General features: G+C 40.8%; 1 protein-coding gene across 8 annotated transcripts in view; it reads right to left on the bottom strand.

Annotated features, from left to right (window-relative positions):
• Positions 1-15000, bottom strand: part of SETX (senataxin) — a 60050-nt gene extending 45050 nt beyond the window's left edge. For all 8 annotated transcript variants that reach the window (XM_081065923.1, XM_081065919.1, XM_081065922.1 and 5 more), the window contains exons 1-9: positions 14868-15000; positions 13957-14054; positions 8543-8726; positions 7363-7573; positions 5359-5468; positions 3891-4110; positions 2996-3115; positions 643-814; positions 422-509 (exon numbers count right to left, since the gene is read on the bottom strand). In XM_081065923.1, coding sequence (XP_080922049.1) covers positions 422-509; positions 643-814; positions 2996-3115; positions 3891-4110; positions 5359-5468; positions 7363-7573; positions 8543-8719 — 1098 coding nt within the window. In that variant the 5' untranslated portion in view covers positions 8720-8726; positions 13957-14054; positions 14868-15000. The remainder of the gene's footprint in view (positions 1-421; positions 510-642; positions 815-2995; positions 3116-3890; positions 4111-5358; positions 5469-7362; positions 7574-8542; positions 8727-13956; positions 14055-14867) is intronic.
• Between the last annotated feature and the right edge of the window lie 3142 nt (positions 15001-18142).

Consider the following 18142-nt stretch of genomic DNA (forward strand, 5'->3'; position numbering starts at 1 on the left):
TATGGCTCCATGTTCCTATTTTGGTTTACACATACACATATCCCTCCTCTCCCAGTAAAGTGAAAAATAGTTCAATTCTGAGGTTAAGGTTTCAGGAAAAGGTAAATTTATAGCAGCTCCAGGTACTCTGACCTTAATTAGCTGGTTTCCATTTCTAGTCATGTTACTTATTTCCTCCATCCCATACACTTTCCACTCTTCCTAACTGCACTTAAAAAAATGAATTTTCCAAAGTGGGCACATGGTGGTTAAAGTCCATTTTCCCCCACGCACAATCCATCTGTTCAATGAGACAGCCTTTAAGCAGATGTGATTCAGAATAGCTATCTATCACAAAATCAGCAATTCAACTCATTATGTAAAACACTGTCCTACAATACAAAGGCAATACAATGTCATCTAAATTCTCAAAGTTTTATACCTTTTTGGTCTTTTCAGGATTATAATTGTATACAATCTGGCTGCAAGTCACCATATCATCCAGATAGGACTCCGGTTCTAACTTGGTCCTTAAATATTAAGAATAAATAGAAATTATGGAAATGAAGGGGAAAAAAAAGAGAAAACCCTATTGTTCAGTAAGTTACAACAAACAGACTTCCTTATAGCGCTTTTATATCCTGACACACGAACGGAACTAACCTGACAGAGCTTTTCCGTATATTCTGGATCTCTCTGTTGTAGCTCACGTTGTTGATAATGGTCAGAAATGCCTCAAAAGGGTCAATAAGTTGACCCCAGACCTTAGATCCAAGGCGATCCAGAATCACCATGAAACAGTGTAACGCTGGCCAGAAAGGATCCCCCCTCTCATCTGCAATACAATGAAGTCATTGCCAAATTACAAAACAATTGGAAGATACTAAAATAAATTGAGAACGAAGCATTCTTTATCTCACTAGCAACAAAAAGCAGAGCAACAAGTAATTTAACACAAAGCATTGCCAACTACAAGTTTTAAAAAGCTGGCAAATTTTTAAGTTGTTTTACATTTTTTTCAAGCACACTATATGCCTCTAAGAAATTTTTAAATGGGGAGCAAATTGAGACAGTTTAGGGAAACAACTTTCTCACCATTTGCCACACCTGAAACGATCTTTCCTACTCAGCTCAACTTTTCTTACAACTTTATACTCCCTTCCTTCAATAAATAACAAAAGTAGAGAGAAAAAGGGAAAAAAGAAAGAAAACCTTGGTATTTACAGATCTAAACAAAGCTCCCATTACCAGAAAGTCTGGTTTCCCGTGACCTTGAGCTGTGTGGGACACCTGGCTGATATAAAGATCTGAATCCCTTCACTAATGGGTAAGCAGAAATACACAGCCTTCATTCATCCATCTCAACATGGCTTTCTTGGTATCTATTTTTAGGAATTCCCATTACTCACAAGCTCTAACCTCTAGTCCTTTCCCTCTTTTCTATCTGATATGCAGTGGCAAGATACTGCTCTACTCAAAGACCTTCAATTGCTCCTTGATGTCTTCCAAGAAAATTGAAAGCCCTCACTCAGTCAAGCACTTGTAAGAGCTTGCTCTATTGTTTCTTTCCAGCTTTAGCTGTCACACTTCCGTAATCATTCCCTATCTATAGCAAAAACAGAGGGCTGGCTTTTTCCCAGATGAGAACCAGAATGCCTTCACTATTAGTACCACCAGTCAAAATCCTATCTATCCTTCAAGCGCAGCTCAAAAGCTTCCTCCTACATCAAACATTCCTGGCCATATAATCTCCAGTACTCCTCTGAGGTTAAGTGCTCTAACTCTGTTACTGTAATGCTGTTTAGTCACCCTAGAACTTTCTGCTTCCTTTTCCTCAAGGCGCTTAGACTCTACTTTTTTATCATACAGTCATTCGTGGAGACCTTCTCATATACATTTGTAGCCTCTTCTGTAGCCGACACACCACATTATCTCTGGTAAACTCTCAAATTAAGGAAAAATGCCATTAGTTAGGTGAAGACAATTAAGAAAGGTTTCTTAAAGACATGATTCACATTCTGAAGGTTATGGGAGCCGGGTTAACAGAAGGAACCAAATGTTTCGTGCAAGGCACACAGAAAGAAATGAACCATTTATGTAGTAAATGCTGCTAAACGAATTAGTAATAACCTGAATCAGAAATAATCCAGCAAGAAAATATATGCAACCAGAAAGAATAACATTTTCTTATTTTAGAATCTCCCACAAAAGAGTTTATATCCACACTGCACTTGCCTAAAGAAAAGTCAAAGTGGGGAAAAATTATATTCAGTGTTTTCATAGAATGTGACATGCTTGGTGTTCACTGATTCATTCCCTCATAAAAAAGATTAGCAACATTTAAGCATAAATCCTCCCTTATCAGCTCGATACAACCACGAGCAAAAGAAAGTTGGAAGCCTACTAACCAACACGACTACAAGTTTTAGGCCCGATTTTCTAGCCTAGCCGAGCAGTGCTATCCAAGAGGACTCTCCAGAACGATGGGATCTGCGCTGTCTAATCTAGAAGCCACCAGGCACAGGTGGTGACTGAGCTCGTGAAGCAGAACTAAAAAACATAGCTGTTTATTTGATTTGATTTTAATTAATTTCAACAAATAGCCACGTTTGGCTAGCAGTCACCGAGTTGGACAGTGAGACCAGAAAGAAATGAAAAACCAGCAAAAAGGGCGACGGTAGGACTGGGGAGGCTTTCTCCGCAATTTGCATTGCCATGTCTTCAGAAATTTATCTCCTGTAGGTTCTAGTCTTGATTCTACCACTAACTGGATGTTTCAACATGTAACTGTAAGTTGACTTCCAGGGCTTCAGCCTCTCCTCTTTTATAAAAGTAAAGTGTTAAATTAAACTAAAGTTCGCTTCCAATTTAGAATTCTGAACCTGTGATCTAAACCATAAAATGTTCATTGTTCTTTTCTCCACACCTTATACCCAATTCTTGCAGTGACACTAGTATTTTAAAAGTGCATCATCATCACAGTATTCAAAAGTATTCAGCAAATAAAGTTCATTACCATCCGACTGCTTCTCCATGGTGTGAAGGATTAACTGCATAAAATCATTCTCCTTGTCGGAGCCCAACAACAGTGATTCCATGGCTTGCTCTTCAAGGATGGTAAGCAACATGCAAATACCTGGAAGGTCAGTTAGTTTTCTTGAATTGGTTTAAGTCACACCATCCTAACACCTTCTCTGGTTGGGTTTATAAAAGAACAACAAGGCAGAAAGATGAAGCAAAACAGTCTCCAGTTCCTTAAACAGTTAACTGATGTTTTCATATACAACTGCTCCTAAGTAACAAGACTTCAGACTGATTTGAGAATGAAAAGGGAACATGATATGAACTTGGTTAGAAAATAATTCCTAAGATAACTACCACACAATTCATATTTCATCAAATCTAAGACGGCTTCAATTTTAAGATCACCACATCTCAAGTACCAATCACTGCCAAATGACACATGGCTGTAAGACTTAGAATCAATGAAGTAGGGTGGACCTATTTTGAGTCAGTGTAGAACTTGCTGAAAACCAAAGTTAATATCTCTTTCTATCAGGAAATACTTCACAGATGGGAAAAGAGGGATTAAACCTCTTTTTCAAATAGATCAAACCCTATTAAAGCCAACTGTTCTTTTAATATTTTGTTACACTGAATACTGCTTTAAATAAAAGATCTACTTGCCATACTTGAAAATGCACCTCTTACACAGATGGTTTCTAAGACAAATAATGTTTAAAAACAGTATGTGTAATGGTTCTGTCAATTTAATGACAGAACTGGAAACTATGAAATCCTGTATTTAGCAAATTTTGAAAAGATTACCAAAAGAGATCAATTCCTTTGCAGGATACTCATAATAAACTATAGGAAAATACTAATAATACTTGTGTAGGGACAATACTCACCTAACCAATAGTTTTTGTAGTTCGTAGCATCATACATGTGTGAGGGCAGAAGAATCAGTTTACCCTTCTCAAGGACAGAAGAAGTATAAATGTCTGGACTGTCTAAAAGTCCCAACTCAATGACTTTGAAAAGGCAAGTCAAAACCTCCTGTAAGTCATAGTAATCATCTCTGTCCACTTTTCCCAAGCCTTTTGTGGTCAAGATAGCCCAACGCCGAACCTAAAAGCATTAACACACTCATTACTTCATTCAACAAACAATTATTGACATACAGCAAAACCTAGTCAAGAAAATAGGGTTCCCTATAGATTTTAAGAGACATACAATACTAATTAATGCAATATGTGGACCTTATCTGATCCAGATTTAAATTAGCTCACCCTAAGAAGGCGTTTATGAGATAATCATTTCCATTCATCTAAACATTGACTAGAAACATGACGTTAAAAAATTATTATTTTAGGTGTGGTGATAGTACTGTTTTGTTTAAAAAGTCCTTATCAACTTCCAGTCAAGATGGCAGAGCAGGTAAATGCTGTGCTCGGCCCCCTCTCATGACCACATCAAAATTACAACTAAATTACACAGCCACCCTTGAGAACTATCTGAAAACTAGCTCAACAGAACTCCTGTAACTAAGGATATAAAACAGCAGCCACACCCAGACTGCAAAAGTAAGTAAATCAATAAATCAGTTGAGCAAGCCAGCACTTATCTTCTAGAGACACATATTTTATAGATGAAATGCTCTGGTGTCTCAGATTTGCTCTAACTAATCCAAAAGGGGAGCAGAATATTGACCATGTACTACTGATAATCAATGAAGCTCAGTGATGAATATATGGGGGTTCATGATATCATTTTACTTTTTTATGTTTGTAATTTCCCATCATAGAAAATTTGAAAAAAGAAAAGAAGGACCCTCAAAGGAGAAACCTATGCAACCAGCGCAGGGTCAGATTCCAGCCCTCCAGTGCTGCTCTCTGCTTCTGCTCCTACCTACTGTTCCAATTCTTATGTCCCTCTTCATTTCTAGCACCTAGGAACTCAATTTCCTTCCCACCCCTCGCTCCCCTCCCCACCCACACTTTAAAAAATTTCATCTATTAGCAAAATAATTTTTTCAAGTATTTTAACTAGTATTTTCCACATGCTTGGAGTGGGGCAGGTGGGCAAGGAAAACAAGAGAACTGCCCTTCATTGCTTCAGGTCAACATACTGAGAGAAGTTCAAATTATCCCCTCATTTGTCTTTTAAATTGAAGCATCACCTGTCAGAAGTCTTCCCTTACCCCCTTGGATCTCCTCCTTCTTTGATCCCCCAGCACCCTCTACTTAATGTAGTAATTTTACAAAGAGAGAAGAGTTTTGACAAACTTTTTAAACAAAATACACACCCAAACCCTCCCCAATAGCTAACTGTATGTGCAAAAATAAAATACGTCCTTGCATTGCCTACCACACTTACCATTTCATTGGGATGAACCAGAAACAAATAGACCCCGGGATGTTTCTCAAACACCTGGAAGGAGCAATTGGCCTGTTCCATCCGACAAAGGGCTTCAACACACAACTCATCTACACAGAAGAAACACGGCAGGAAACATGAGGCGAATATCACCGCTTATCAAGAGTCCCTAAATCTGGCTCCTTCAGAGGTTTTGTAAGTAAATGAAAACTGGTTCCTTTTTGTTTAAGTGAGGCATAAACTGCCAGTAGTGTAAATGTAGGAACAGTATTTACCTATCTGCAAGACTGTTTGGTCATAGTGTGGCTCCTATGAATTATTCTGACTTTACTAGTATATACATCTCTGTTTTACTCTTGGCATGATTATCTCCATAAGGTATTTTACAAGTATGGTTGGTGTTATAGGTCCAATTCCATTAGCACGTTACATTTTGATTCACGTGGACTTTACTTGGTACTGAGGTGATAAAGAAAGTCCACAGCTATTTTGTCCTACTCTCATTTACTGAATACTCCACATCCCCTACTGGTTTGAAATGCCACCATCATCAACCACTAAATTCCCCAAATACACCTGGTTTACGACTGAACTCTCTACACTGTTCCACTAGACTATCTATGCCAGCACTGTTCTAATTCCTGTTGTTTTATGAAAATTTCTTCGTTCCTTTTTCAAAAATGCCTTGAATAGACTCAGACATTTACCCTATCAGCTGAATCAACTTTAGTTTGTCAAGCTTCAAAGAACATTGTTAGTGACAGTGCTTGGCTTTGGGGAGGAGGGGTAACGACTAGAAAAACATGAAGGGGACTCCTGGGGTGTTGATATCGTTTCATTACCAGGGTGGTGGCTACAGAAGTGCGTTTAGTTTCAGAAAAATCATCAAGCTTATAGCTTTTCTGGATATAGTATTCTTTAGTAAATGTTTGAAAAAATGACTTGTTAAAATTTTAAAATCTAATTATTTTTAACTTATTTAGAGAGAATTATTTAATCAGATCTTTAGGTCAACTTGACAGTTTACTGAAAATACAGAGGATAGAGACACACCTTAAATAACATCACAAGAAAGCAACTAGAAAAATTCCCAGAAAAGTTCATTATTCTATAGAGCAACCATATAGTCTCAATAAGTCAGTTAAGGGGGGAAAAAAGTGTTACGTATAAATGAACTGTTTTGGAATAAAAGAGCTGTAAGAAATATGAACCAAATGCAATGTATGATCCTTGATTTGACTCTAATTTAAACAAACCAGCCAAAAACTGTCTTTTGCAATTACCGGGAAAATGCTAACATGGGCGAGATATTAGATGCCTTACAGGTAGGTACTGTTAGATTTGACAGATCAGGAAAATGTTTTTAAGAGATTCACATTGAGAAACGCAAATATAAATGACCAAAATCTAGGCAGCCCTTAAAAGGCCATGCCATAGTGAGGAATGAAAAGTATTGCAGCCCAGCAATTCTCAACCAGGAGTGGCCTGTGCCTTTCCCCAGCCCTGCACCCAACTCCCAAGGGACACCTGACAATGTCTGGAAAAATGTGTGGTTTTTACAAGTAGGGTGGGGGTAGAGCAGGGTGCTAGGGCACCCAGTGGACAGAGACCAGGGATGCTGGTAACCATCCTACGATGGATAGCACTGCCCCCACAACACAGAACCAACCAGTCTAAAATGTCACCGTGCCCAAGTTGAGAAACTCTGCTATAGACAAATGACAAGGATGAAAATTAACTGAATAGATAGATGAATCAATATGTGATAAAGCAAATATCGCAAGATGTCAGCAAATGTAGAATCTATTTGATGAGTACGTGGCGTTCACTACATAGCGTACTGTTCATGTTTAGAGACTTTGATAACAAAATGTTAGGAGAAATATTATTAGGTCTCCTAATTATATGTTTAACAAACAGAGTTTCAATACAGATAAAACTAAATTCTTACGATTCTTGAAATAATAAAACTGATATAACTTGCAGAACACCCAAGATACTCACTAACACGCTCATGTAAAAGCAGATAAGGATATTTCAGCATTTCAAGCAGAGGAACTCGAAGCTTATTTTCAAAGTCTTGGCTGGTCAAGTCAAACAGCGGCTCCTCTCCATTACTGTCTACTATGTATAATTCATCGTCATCTTCAATTTCTGCCCTCATGGATTTTTCAAAGTGATTTATGAGACGTAAGGTTTCTAATTCCCATAAAATCTACAGGAAAAGAAAAACAGGCAGTGTGCTTTTTATCTTATTATCCTTTACCTAAGTACAAAAATTCAGAAATTTTAAAAAGTACTAGACACCACATATTACAGTGATGCGAAGGAAACAGTCACTAAGCATGGCCCCTTTCATGATACATGAACATGATGAGTCCACAGAGCATGAGATGTGGGCTTTTGCTATAAATATCAACATCCCTAACTATACTCTTATTAAAAAGAAAATGAGAAGCGGGAGCTTCTGTATCAAAGGCACGAGCTAGGCCTGCTGTGCCCCCCTTTATGTCCCAGTCATAGGTACCTACCTTAAAACGTCAGCTTTAGCATAGACACTGGTTAGCTTCGTAACTAGGAAACTTTGTAAATGCAAAAATTTTCTCAACAGGTTCATAACTCATCAACCCCTCCTTTCTAGATTGTACATATCTCTACGGTCTGTGTTGTGCTTTTCATCAAATATAACAAACCAAATATTCAAAGCCATGGACTTAAAATGGCACGTTTCACTTTGGCTACTGTGACTGGAAAATATTCTAGCCCTTAGAGGTTTATACCATTTACCCATTAAAAGCTGAAGAGGGAAAAAAAAAAACCTATCAAGCAATAAAACAATAATCCAAGCCATTCAGAAACAGGGATGTAACACTGTCAAATATACTGACATAAAAACATGAGCCCAAAAACAGACACCCCATCCATCACTTCATTTCCTAAAATTGTTTGATATCAAAATGACTAACAGTATGAGGTCATAAAATTCTGCTTTAGGTTTCAATTCAATTCCTTCAGTCAATGAGTACTGACGTGGCACCTACTGTAGACCAGGCAACAAATTAAGTGCTAGAAGTGTTGTCAAAGTTTCAATTATCCACTCCTTGAATGCTTCCCACAGAGTTGAAATGTGTTTTCTTCCTAGTTATCAAGCTCTGAAAAATATTACCCATCCAATGTGAATTACCTCGTGTAAAAACGGCAATTCATCCCTTGCTTTGTGGTACTCAGTCACACACTCCAAGCAGTAGCAGAGGTCTTCATCCGCTGTTTGAAATTCACTGGGCTGGGTCCTGGACGCATAGAGCTTTAGGAACTCAATGGTGGAAACACCACCCGGCGTACACCAACAACATGTGCTCATTCTGTACCTGTATCCCGAAAAGACGACAAAGACTGAAGAAAACAATGGGCTCACTTCCTACTAATGACCCTCACCCTCAACTTAAAATGTGCCTCCTCCACATCCAGAACCATCTGCTAGCCAGCTTGTCAATTACTGCCTAAACTCAAATCTGAGCCCACTCTTAACAACTGTAACATGTGAAAAGTATAATGAAATGAAAGCATTTTGTTAGTTTCAAACATAAGGCAATCCACACTTGTGCAATGTAATATTAATGGAAAATACACTGGGACAGAATTATCAGTGTTTCCAAAGGACAGATTTTGGGGTGTTCTAATGATATACCAAAGGAGAGTCAAAAGCTCAGGAAACCTTTCACATTCCCAGAGGCTATGTTCCCGAAATCCCTGGAAACACAGAAATTCCTAAATACTAATCTATGCCAGTAACGAAAACTCAGAGCAGGATTTCCCCTTGCTCAGAAGTACATATACAGTGAATTTCGTATCCATGAATTTGCCAGAGTGAACTGCTGCCTGAAGGCTCCCTGCCCAGCAATACACTGTAACAGCCACAAACGTTAACCTACTGCTACCAAGTCTGATACAGTTTTTCACTGTCTCCAACTTTTTGTTTTCTAATACCATCAGAGCCTCCCCCATGCAAACTCAAGTGAAAAGGTTAAGATTCAATCATTTTCCAAATCCTAGCAGTCTCGAGGAGGGCAAAGTAGCAAGGTGGTACCAGGAAGTCCCAAAAACAAATGTGTCAAAGATGTGAATGAGAATACACGAGGCAGGTTTATCAGAACTGCAGATGGCATGACACAGAGAGGATTAGCAAATAGGATAGAAGCCAAAATCCAAGGCGATCTCCAACTCTAAAGAGGTGTAATGAAAATAAGATGTTGTGTTTTTATCCCTAAAATGCATATAAAAGGAAAACAGGATGCTCATTGTCAGTAAGCAGTAGATTGTGGCTAAACAAAAAGCAAATGTTCGCATTAAAATAAACAAGTAAATGACAGAGGGAGACCAGGAGGGAGGAGCTGGGGCAGGAAAAATACAAGGTGAGCCTAGAGCATTTTACAGAGCCAGTTAGCCCTCGAAATAGAAAAGGATGGGGGCAAGTCAAAGGGACACAGGACCCAACCTGATAAAGAGCTCTCAATGGCCAAAGCTCAAACATCCTGAACAAAATAAATGTAATATTGGATGATAACCCACAGTATAAATTAAATATACATGAATCTATACTGGTATAAATAAACGACTGAATGAATAAACCAATGTGGGAGAAGGGGCAAATCTTCCTTATAGAAGAATTCCAAATAATACATATCAATACTCCCCAGCCCAGGGGGCAGCACTTAATCCCACCCCATCTTGAGTGTGGGCCAGACCTGGTGCATTCCCTCCAAAGAAGAGAGCATGGAAAGGGAAAACAGTAATTTTATAGGCAACAACTGGCAAACACAACCTTAACCAAATGATCAAGGTTAACATAACCAGTGTTAAGTCATGCTGATAATATAATCCTGACATAACGTGATGAGGAAGCCACTTCCCCTCTGAAGTATGCTTCCCCAAAATCTGTAACACCCAGTCTATTAATGAGAAAAACTTCACACAAACCCAAAGCAGGTATTATCTAAACAGCTATCAGCCAATGTGAAACCAGAAGGAAGAAAACCACACCCAAAAGGAATTGGAGCAAGTGTTACCTTGCGAAACTAAGGATTTATTGGGAATTGGGCCAGGAAATTATCCGACAAACCTCATCCTGGCAAACCTGACCTTAACTATTAAAATAGACTAATGGAAAGAAAAAGGCACAAACCCAAGTGTTGACCCAACTAAGTTCACTTCATAAACTAGAAGGACCTCACCCATGCCTTCTCATACAGGGATGACATCTTCCTCAAAGAGATGAAACTGGCTAAGTAAGACGTGAAAAAATCCTACTCTCTCTATGTATAAAGCCCAGATATACATACAGTACAGAGAGGTATGCAATATGTTACCAGTATTAGAATTCATGGGAAATTCATTGCAAAAAATGTCTAAAATGTTTCCCTTCAGGGAGGGAGGAGGGACAATAAAAGGTGAAGAAACATGACCCAAATCATGGAATATTTGGGTATACAAACTTGGCAGTAAGGTTTCTGAATGCAGATCACCCTAAAATTCAGGGTGCGTAATCTCTGCTGATGACATCTTGACAGGAATTGTATTTTACTGCTGAAGCTATTGTGACATAATGCCCGTTCTTTAAAATAAACTGATTTTTTTTGAAAAAATTCCTTATTTTCTTCTCACACCCATGACTAAAGAATTATATATAAATGCATAAGCATAATCAAATATATGTATTTGTCTCATGAATTGATTTTTTAAATTTATCAAATATTAATTGTGTTTCTTCATGCTCCTAAAAGAATTCAGCACAGCTTTCAACATTAAATTATGACATATAGAAAAGGACATTTAAAAAGATTACAAAAGTGAGAGCCATCCAAACTTCCTTAGAAAAATTTAATTTCACTAAGTCCTAAATTAGGAGCTTCCTGAAAAGCAGAGCAAAAAGGTACCATGATGTGGTAACAGCTGTAATAGGTGGTAATAGCTGTCATTCGAAAAACAAAAACTATGAGTTCAGCTGAGAGCCCTGACCTTTCCTGACACTAACTCTTGTTCAATTACATCTGCCTACCTTGTCCAAGGCTGCTGCAAACCAGGGACTACCAAGTAACACGGTAGTAGTTACTAGTAGTTATTGCAGAATGTAAAATTATTTTATTCAAAGAAGAATTTCTTATACCTAAAAGGCCAATACCGTAAGACTAGGAAGCTAAAAGCCTGCAGAGCCATTTTTTTCCAGTGATGTAATTTACTGTGGGGCATGAACTCAGATCCAGAAACAGAAAGTGAAACTTACTCGATTTCTCAAATATCAATTGTTTTGAGCCTGATCTGGCAGGTGAAAGACTGCAGTCAACTGGAACTCTAAAAAATGGACTGAAGTACAAATCATAACTTGAAAGTATTCAACATTTTAACAGAGCAATTAGCCAAAGAAACCTTCCATTAAGAAAATCAGTCTGCTTTTTATCTCACTCACTCTGGGAGATAGCCTACTTCCACCCTCCAAAACGCCAAGACTAAATTTTCTCACAGATGGGAGTTACTGCCACCTAACAGATTAAGCCCCAAGAAATCGAGAAACAAAGAGAACTGTACTACAGGGCACACCGACCACAGAAACACGTTCCTGTGATTCCTCTCCAATGGCCATAATATGTGTGGTGTGTCCCAAAATCTAAAATCATCACTGGCTTGACAGCTAAGGCAAACGAATTCTAAATAGGGTATACTGTAATTTTTCTTTTTAGGGAAAATTGCTGGTAGATGACTGTGAATCCTGTATGTTTTTGCACAACTCAGTTCTTCTGCTGAAATTAGTTTTGCTAATTTCAGCAGATTTTAATTGCTTGGAACCATTACTAGACCATAGATGGGGTGTCTAGGGGATCCTCAGGCTGCAGGACAGAAATAAGAACTACTCCCCAAGCACCAAAATGAGCTGGTTTCACTAATGCCGACCACGTACAGGGAGCTGGTGTGTCAGTAACACAGGACACTTCATCAGAGGTGGAGCTGTAACTTTCAGTCGGCTTACAATGGAGACATCTATTCTCAGTAGTAGCTAGCCAGAAAGTTCAAATAACCATCACTTTCCTCTATCCTTCCCAGCTAAACTTCTTGAAAAAGTAATCTACATTCACTTCCTCAGCTCCTGTGCACTCGTTTCTACCCTTACATTTCACTGAATGTGTTCACAAAAGTCCTTAATAATCTCTGTATTACCAAATCCAACAGGTTCTTTACTGGACTCCTTTAAAGCATATGAAAATGCTGACCATGTATTCCTTAACTAAGACAACACACCATTCTCCTTTAGGTTCCTCTACTCAATAGCCTTCGTAATCACCTCTTCCTTTTTTCACCCTCTAAATATCAAAGTTTCCAAAGGCTTGTCCTCAGGACTCCAACCTCTTCCCTCAACATCCTCTTTCTGGGTGATCCAATTCAAACTAGTGCTTCAACTACTACTGACACTGAGGTTTCCCACAGACTGAGAAATGTGGGTAAAACTTGTAATGCACTGCTTAACTATTTTCCAGCTACTCAATAAATGACAGCCCAGCCTAGACTTCCACAAAAACACATCCAACTGTACAGTCAATCTCTCCTCACCTGGTAGGCACCTCAAAGGAAACAGAATCAAGTCCTTCCCTTCATTATGGCATTTTCTGCACCCATACATGGTCACCCATTCAGTTTTCAAACCAGTAATCTAGGAATTATCCTATAGTCTCCTTCTCCGTTAGCCCCCTATCTCTCCGAGTTCCAGAGTCTACTTCCTCGATTGCCTCTGTACTTTATTCTCAAGTGAGCTGCCACTGCCTTACTTGAATACATTTTCATTATTTGTATAGATTACAGAAGAAGCCCACATGAGATTCTTCTGCCTCTTTTTGATCTGCCACCAATTCTTACTCCAAAAGGCTGCCAAAGGGCAAAGGAAAAACTGGACTTCAAAAGCACAAATGACTCCTCCAGTCTGTGATAAAATTCACTTCTGAGCTCACCACACAAGGCCCTCCACGATGTGGCTTCAGCATCATCTCTTGCCATGCCCCTCACGCTCGTCCTAAAATGCTTCACTGGCACTCGCTGCCTCTATGGAAGCTCTGCCATCTGCCCTGAATACCCACCCTCCCCTTCCTACTTCTTCCTGGCCCTTAACCATGAAGGTGCATTAAACTCACCAAAGAAACAAAACAAAGAAAAAAAGGTGAGACAGTACTGCTAACATTCAGATTCAATTTTTTTATAAGAACCCCAGCAGTGATTCTGATAAAACGCTAGATCTGAGAACTAGCCACATGCAGCCCATCCAAGTGTCATCATGTATGGGGGCTTGTCTGACCGATCCTCGCCCTTCCAGTCTGTCTTTGATTGATGACTTTCTTCTTTACCATCATCTCAGGACTCTGAGTGTGTTTCTCCCATTGCACTCACCGCTGGGCTGGGCTGCTCATCTCTTTCCCAGCCCTAGCACCTACCTGCTCCATTCTCAGCGATTCTGAAACTGTTGGGCAAGGATCTGTTCTACACATCACTTTTACTCCAGTGATTGAAACACATGTCTTAAAATGTTTGTTTAACGCAAATTACCTGGCTAATACTTACAGAGAAGTGATCCTCTTAGTGGATTCCTGGGTTTATTTGTGAATGGGTGAGGCTGTGCATTCATACGTAACCCAGACTCTGGCCCCAAAAGAACATTTCTGAAATGAGAGAAACTCATATAAGTGGTTTTCATACTCCATCGCAGGAGTTTCACATCGATCCACCCGGCAGAGCCAGGCGCCAGCATCTGACGGCACAGCCCGCGCTCGCGGCGTTAGGTACCCGGCCCGCCGCGCACAGCCGCACTCAGGCCGCGCGGGCCCTCGTCACAAGTCCTCCCGACGCGCACACGCGGGTAAATCGGCCCTGGGGCGTCGGTCCGTCCCTCATCCGCCACTTGTACCGGCAAACTCGTCCTCCGAAGCGTGGGGTTCTCTTCCTCGCGAGCCCCGTGCCCGGGGCCTTGGGGCCGCGGCAACTCGTCGCTCCTGGAAGGTGGGGCGGGCGGACGAGGCCCCGCGGGCTGCTTGTCAGGGCTCCATCGCCTCCAGGTGGAGCAGGGAGGGCCCAGGTGGCCATTGCGGAGGAACGCCCTCTCCGCAGGGCGAGACCCGGGCCAGGACGGGGAAGGGGCGTCGAGAGGCCGAAGACTTGGTCCTGCGAGACCCCCCCCAAACACGACGCGGTGCCCAGACCCAAACCAGCTCCCACGATACCGCAGTGCACGCCAGCGGGCGGGAGGGGGGTCCCAGCGCCGGGACCGGCGGGAGGCGCCAGAGACCCGCCCTCGGGACCGCACGCGGAACGCCCCGCCGGCCGCGCCGCGACCCTCCAGCCCCCGAGGGCAGCGGCCGAGCCCGCGCCGCCCCTCCCCCCACCCGGACCTCACGCGCCGCGACGGTTACTCGACGCAGCCGCGCGAGCGCTCACGCCCGCGGGGCCTGCGGCCTCCAGCCCCCTGCGCTCCTTACCCAAACTGGCCTCGCCTCGGCCGCCAGCCCACCTCCACGCCTTCGCTCAACAGTCGGCCACAAGCGAAAGTGCGGTTCCGCACCCCGCCAGCCAACCCCAGGGCGCCGCGAGCGACGGCCCCGCCCCCAGCGCGCCACCGGCCCTCCGCAGGCCCCGCCCCCGCCGCCCAGCGCTTGTTTTGGTGCGCCGAGGGGCGGGGCGTGGGAAGAGACGCAACCTAGCCCCGCCGGGAGGCGGAGGCCGAGAGGCCGAACGCTGCCATCATTTCCGGGCCGCCGGGCCCGACCAATCAGGAGCGCCCGCGCGATGAGAGGGTGGGGTTTGCCGCCGAGCCGTGAACGCGGCCCCGCCCATGGCTTCCTTCTGGGCGGGGGGGGGGGGGGCCGCTCCCCGACGAGTCTATCTCGGGTGACTTAGGCGCCTACCTTCTGTGTTTTCCGTCCTGTCCTTTTCTGTTTTCAGGGCCTCAGGTGTTTCACGAACTGCGAAGGAATATTTTTTTTCCTTTATACATCCTTTAAAGACCTAACATATATGTAATCAACATATAATTGGAAGAATAGATATAATTTGCATTAAAGAAAAAGGATACATTATTGTAAAGAAAAACAATACAGAAGATAACAGTAAAACTATCATTGGAGACAGCCTACCAATTTTTTTAAACACCTACTACTGACTTTGATGATGCAGCATCACCACTAGTTTTGACATTTCTAATCTAATAGAGAAGGCAGAAAAACAAAGTAATTCGTAGTATTGATCGGTGCTGTAAAGGAAAGAAGAGGCGAGATAGGCGGGTCCAGACAGGTTGGCCAGCGGAGGTCTTACCCGGGAGAACCTCAACCGAAGAATGAGGAGCAAACCACGGAAGGGTGGGTGTAGGTAGGGCTCCGGGGCGGGAACATTCCAGTAAGGGTGAGTGGCTATTGGGCAGTTGGATGACCGTTATGCTAATTTAACCATCCCGGGCTTGCCGTTAGAGCGGTTGGAGCACGAGGCGAAAGCCGTTAGAGCGGTTAGGGCGGTTAGAGCACGCTTCTAGATTTTTCTACCCCGTGACATAGGCCCTATTCAAACTGTTTCAATAAAGCTACGCAACAGTTTGAAACTTAATTGCATTATAAATTGTATGTGCACCCTTTTTAAAATAATATTTTTATGTAATACTCTTTAATATAAAGATCTGGGTGGATGTTGAAAACACAATTTTTAAAGAGAGAGAAACAAGATGGCCAAAATCACCTGAATGTCTATTTTCCTGAGATAACCATTTTCGTGTATATCCTTGAAGAGCTGATTACATACGTTTTAATTGAAGTAGATATGGAAAAAGATAATAAAATGCTAAGCTACTTCCTCTAGTGTAAGAAACAGAATATTGCCCTGAATACTGAACAAAGGGATTTCTCCATTAGACACAGTAGCTTTGGCTAGGGATACGTTTTAATTTCCTATAAAAATCACAAAAAAGTGAAATTTTAGGTTGAAAATCTTTTAATACTTAACAATGTATCTGTCTTTGTAACAACGTGGTCATAAAATATGACTTTTGATATTTTTAAGGAGGAAAGTCTTAATTTCATCTTGCTTTGAGCCCTCTGTGGGTCTTTCCTTATACTTTTACCAAATGTGGTCTTAATCTGTAAGCAATGTATTAAGTTTTGCATGCTTTTAAACTTTATGAAATTATACTGAACACATTTTTCTTCAAGTTGCTTTTTACATTCACTATTATGTCCCAAGTTTGATCCGAGGTATAGTCAAATCCAAAGCTTACACAACTTGAGGGGTGTTCTTAAAATTTTCACACTAAAAATTTATAAATACAAAATGGGGAATAAAATTAATATTTATTTGGAATGAATGGCACAAATTACAATTTTTTTTAATGGACAAAAGCCACAAATATAAAAAATCCAGAAATGTTTAAGCTGCAAACACAATTCTGTAAAAGTTATGTATTTTGGCTTCATAAACTTTAATTACCTCAACAATGAGGTTGAAGATCATTTTCTGTACAGAGAACACCAAGATAATTCAGTCTTTTCTCTAGCAAGTTTGATTACATTTTATTAAGTTTATAAAAGTTTCTTTAAATTAATGATTTCATTTGATATGTTAAAATTTTAGGATTACCAAATTAAATTCCGATCAAGCTTTTTCTCACATATGAGCTATAATATAGAGATTAAACCTAAAGACTTTGAATTGATGACACCTTATTACAAGGTTGTCATAGATTTTGCCATTTTTAGATCCATATTGTGAGTTTTATGTCAGTATTTCATGTAAAAATTTCAGTGCTTTTTCCAGTTTGATCATGTGACTCATTTATCATCATTACTTGGATTATCAACTATCCAAAAATTTATTACCCATTATTTCTATTTGAAATGAATCTTTTTTAATGAATTACAGAATATTTAAATAATTTATCTTGATTTCATCATCATTCATCCTCCCTTTTTTCTCAATGCATCATGAAAGGGCAGAAGAGGGGTATGGGAAGACTGAATATATAAAACAGCTGATGTGTAAAACAGCTGATGTGGAGAAAAGAAAAGCAAGCTTACTAGAAAATTAAAGTAGGATCCTTTGGTAATATTGTGAGTCCAGTTGAGGTTTACAATCATCAAAGTGAAACCAGTCAGCTCAGTTGTGTGATTTTCTTCTAGGAATATTCAGGTCCAGGTAGGAGGCAGATGGAAGGGCTTACCCACGTTTGGGGTCTTGAACCGGAAAGTACCACAAAGGGAGAGAATGAAGAGCTGAGGGAGTATAGGGATTATAATAATGGAACTCTGTGGCAGCTTGGATAGGCTCGGGCTGGGCTATGGACTGATATGATAGTTTGACGAGGCCGAAGAATTGTGACGATGGTGTGGATTTCAGGGAATGTTGTTCAGAAAGTGTTGTATTGTGTAGCCTTCGAGAAAACAGCACCAAATCTGTACCGTTCACTCTTGGATCTTTAGCCTCTAACACTACCCGGCTCACTGCGTGTGGTCAAAGATGCTTGTTGAACTGAGAGTAGGGGTGTGACCAGAATCATGTCTTGGTGTGGTTACGAGGCTCATGTTTTTTTAACCTCCTCTCTGCTGCAGAGTCCTGGGCCTCTGCTGGGTAATGAAGTTTACGAGTGAAGAAACATGCTTATTAAAAAGTGCAAAATGACCAAGAACTGGGCCATGAACTGAAATAGTGCAGTCAAGCCTGTTTGAAAATAATTTTGTTCCTTGGTTTTGTCTCTTGTGAGATAAGTATTCTTTTT

This window comes from Rhinolophus hipposideros (assembly GCF_964194185.1).
Source record: "Rhinolophus hipposideros genome assembly, chromosome: 11".
Classification (NCBI taxonomy): domain Eukaryota; kingdom Metazoa; phylum Chordata; class Mammalia; order Chiroptera; family Rhinolophidae; genus Rhinolophus; species Rhinolophus hipposideros.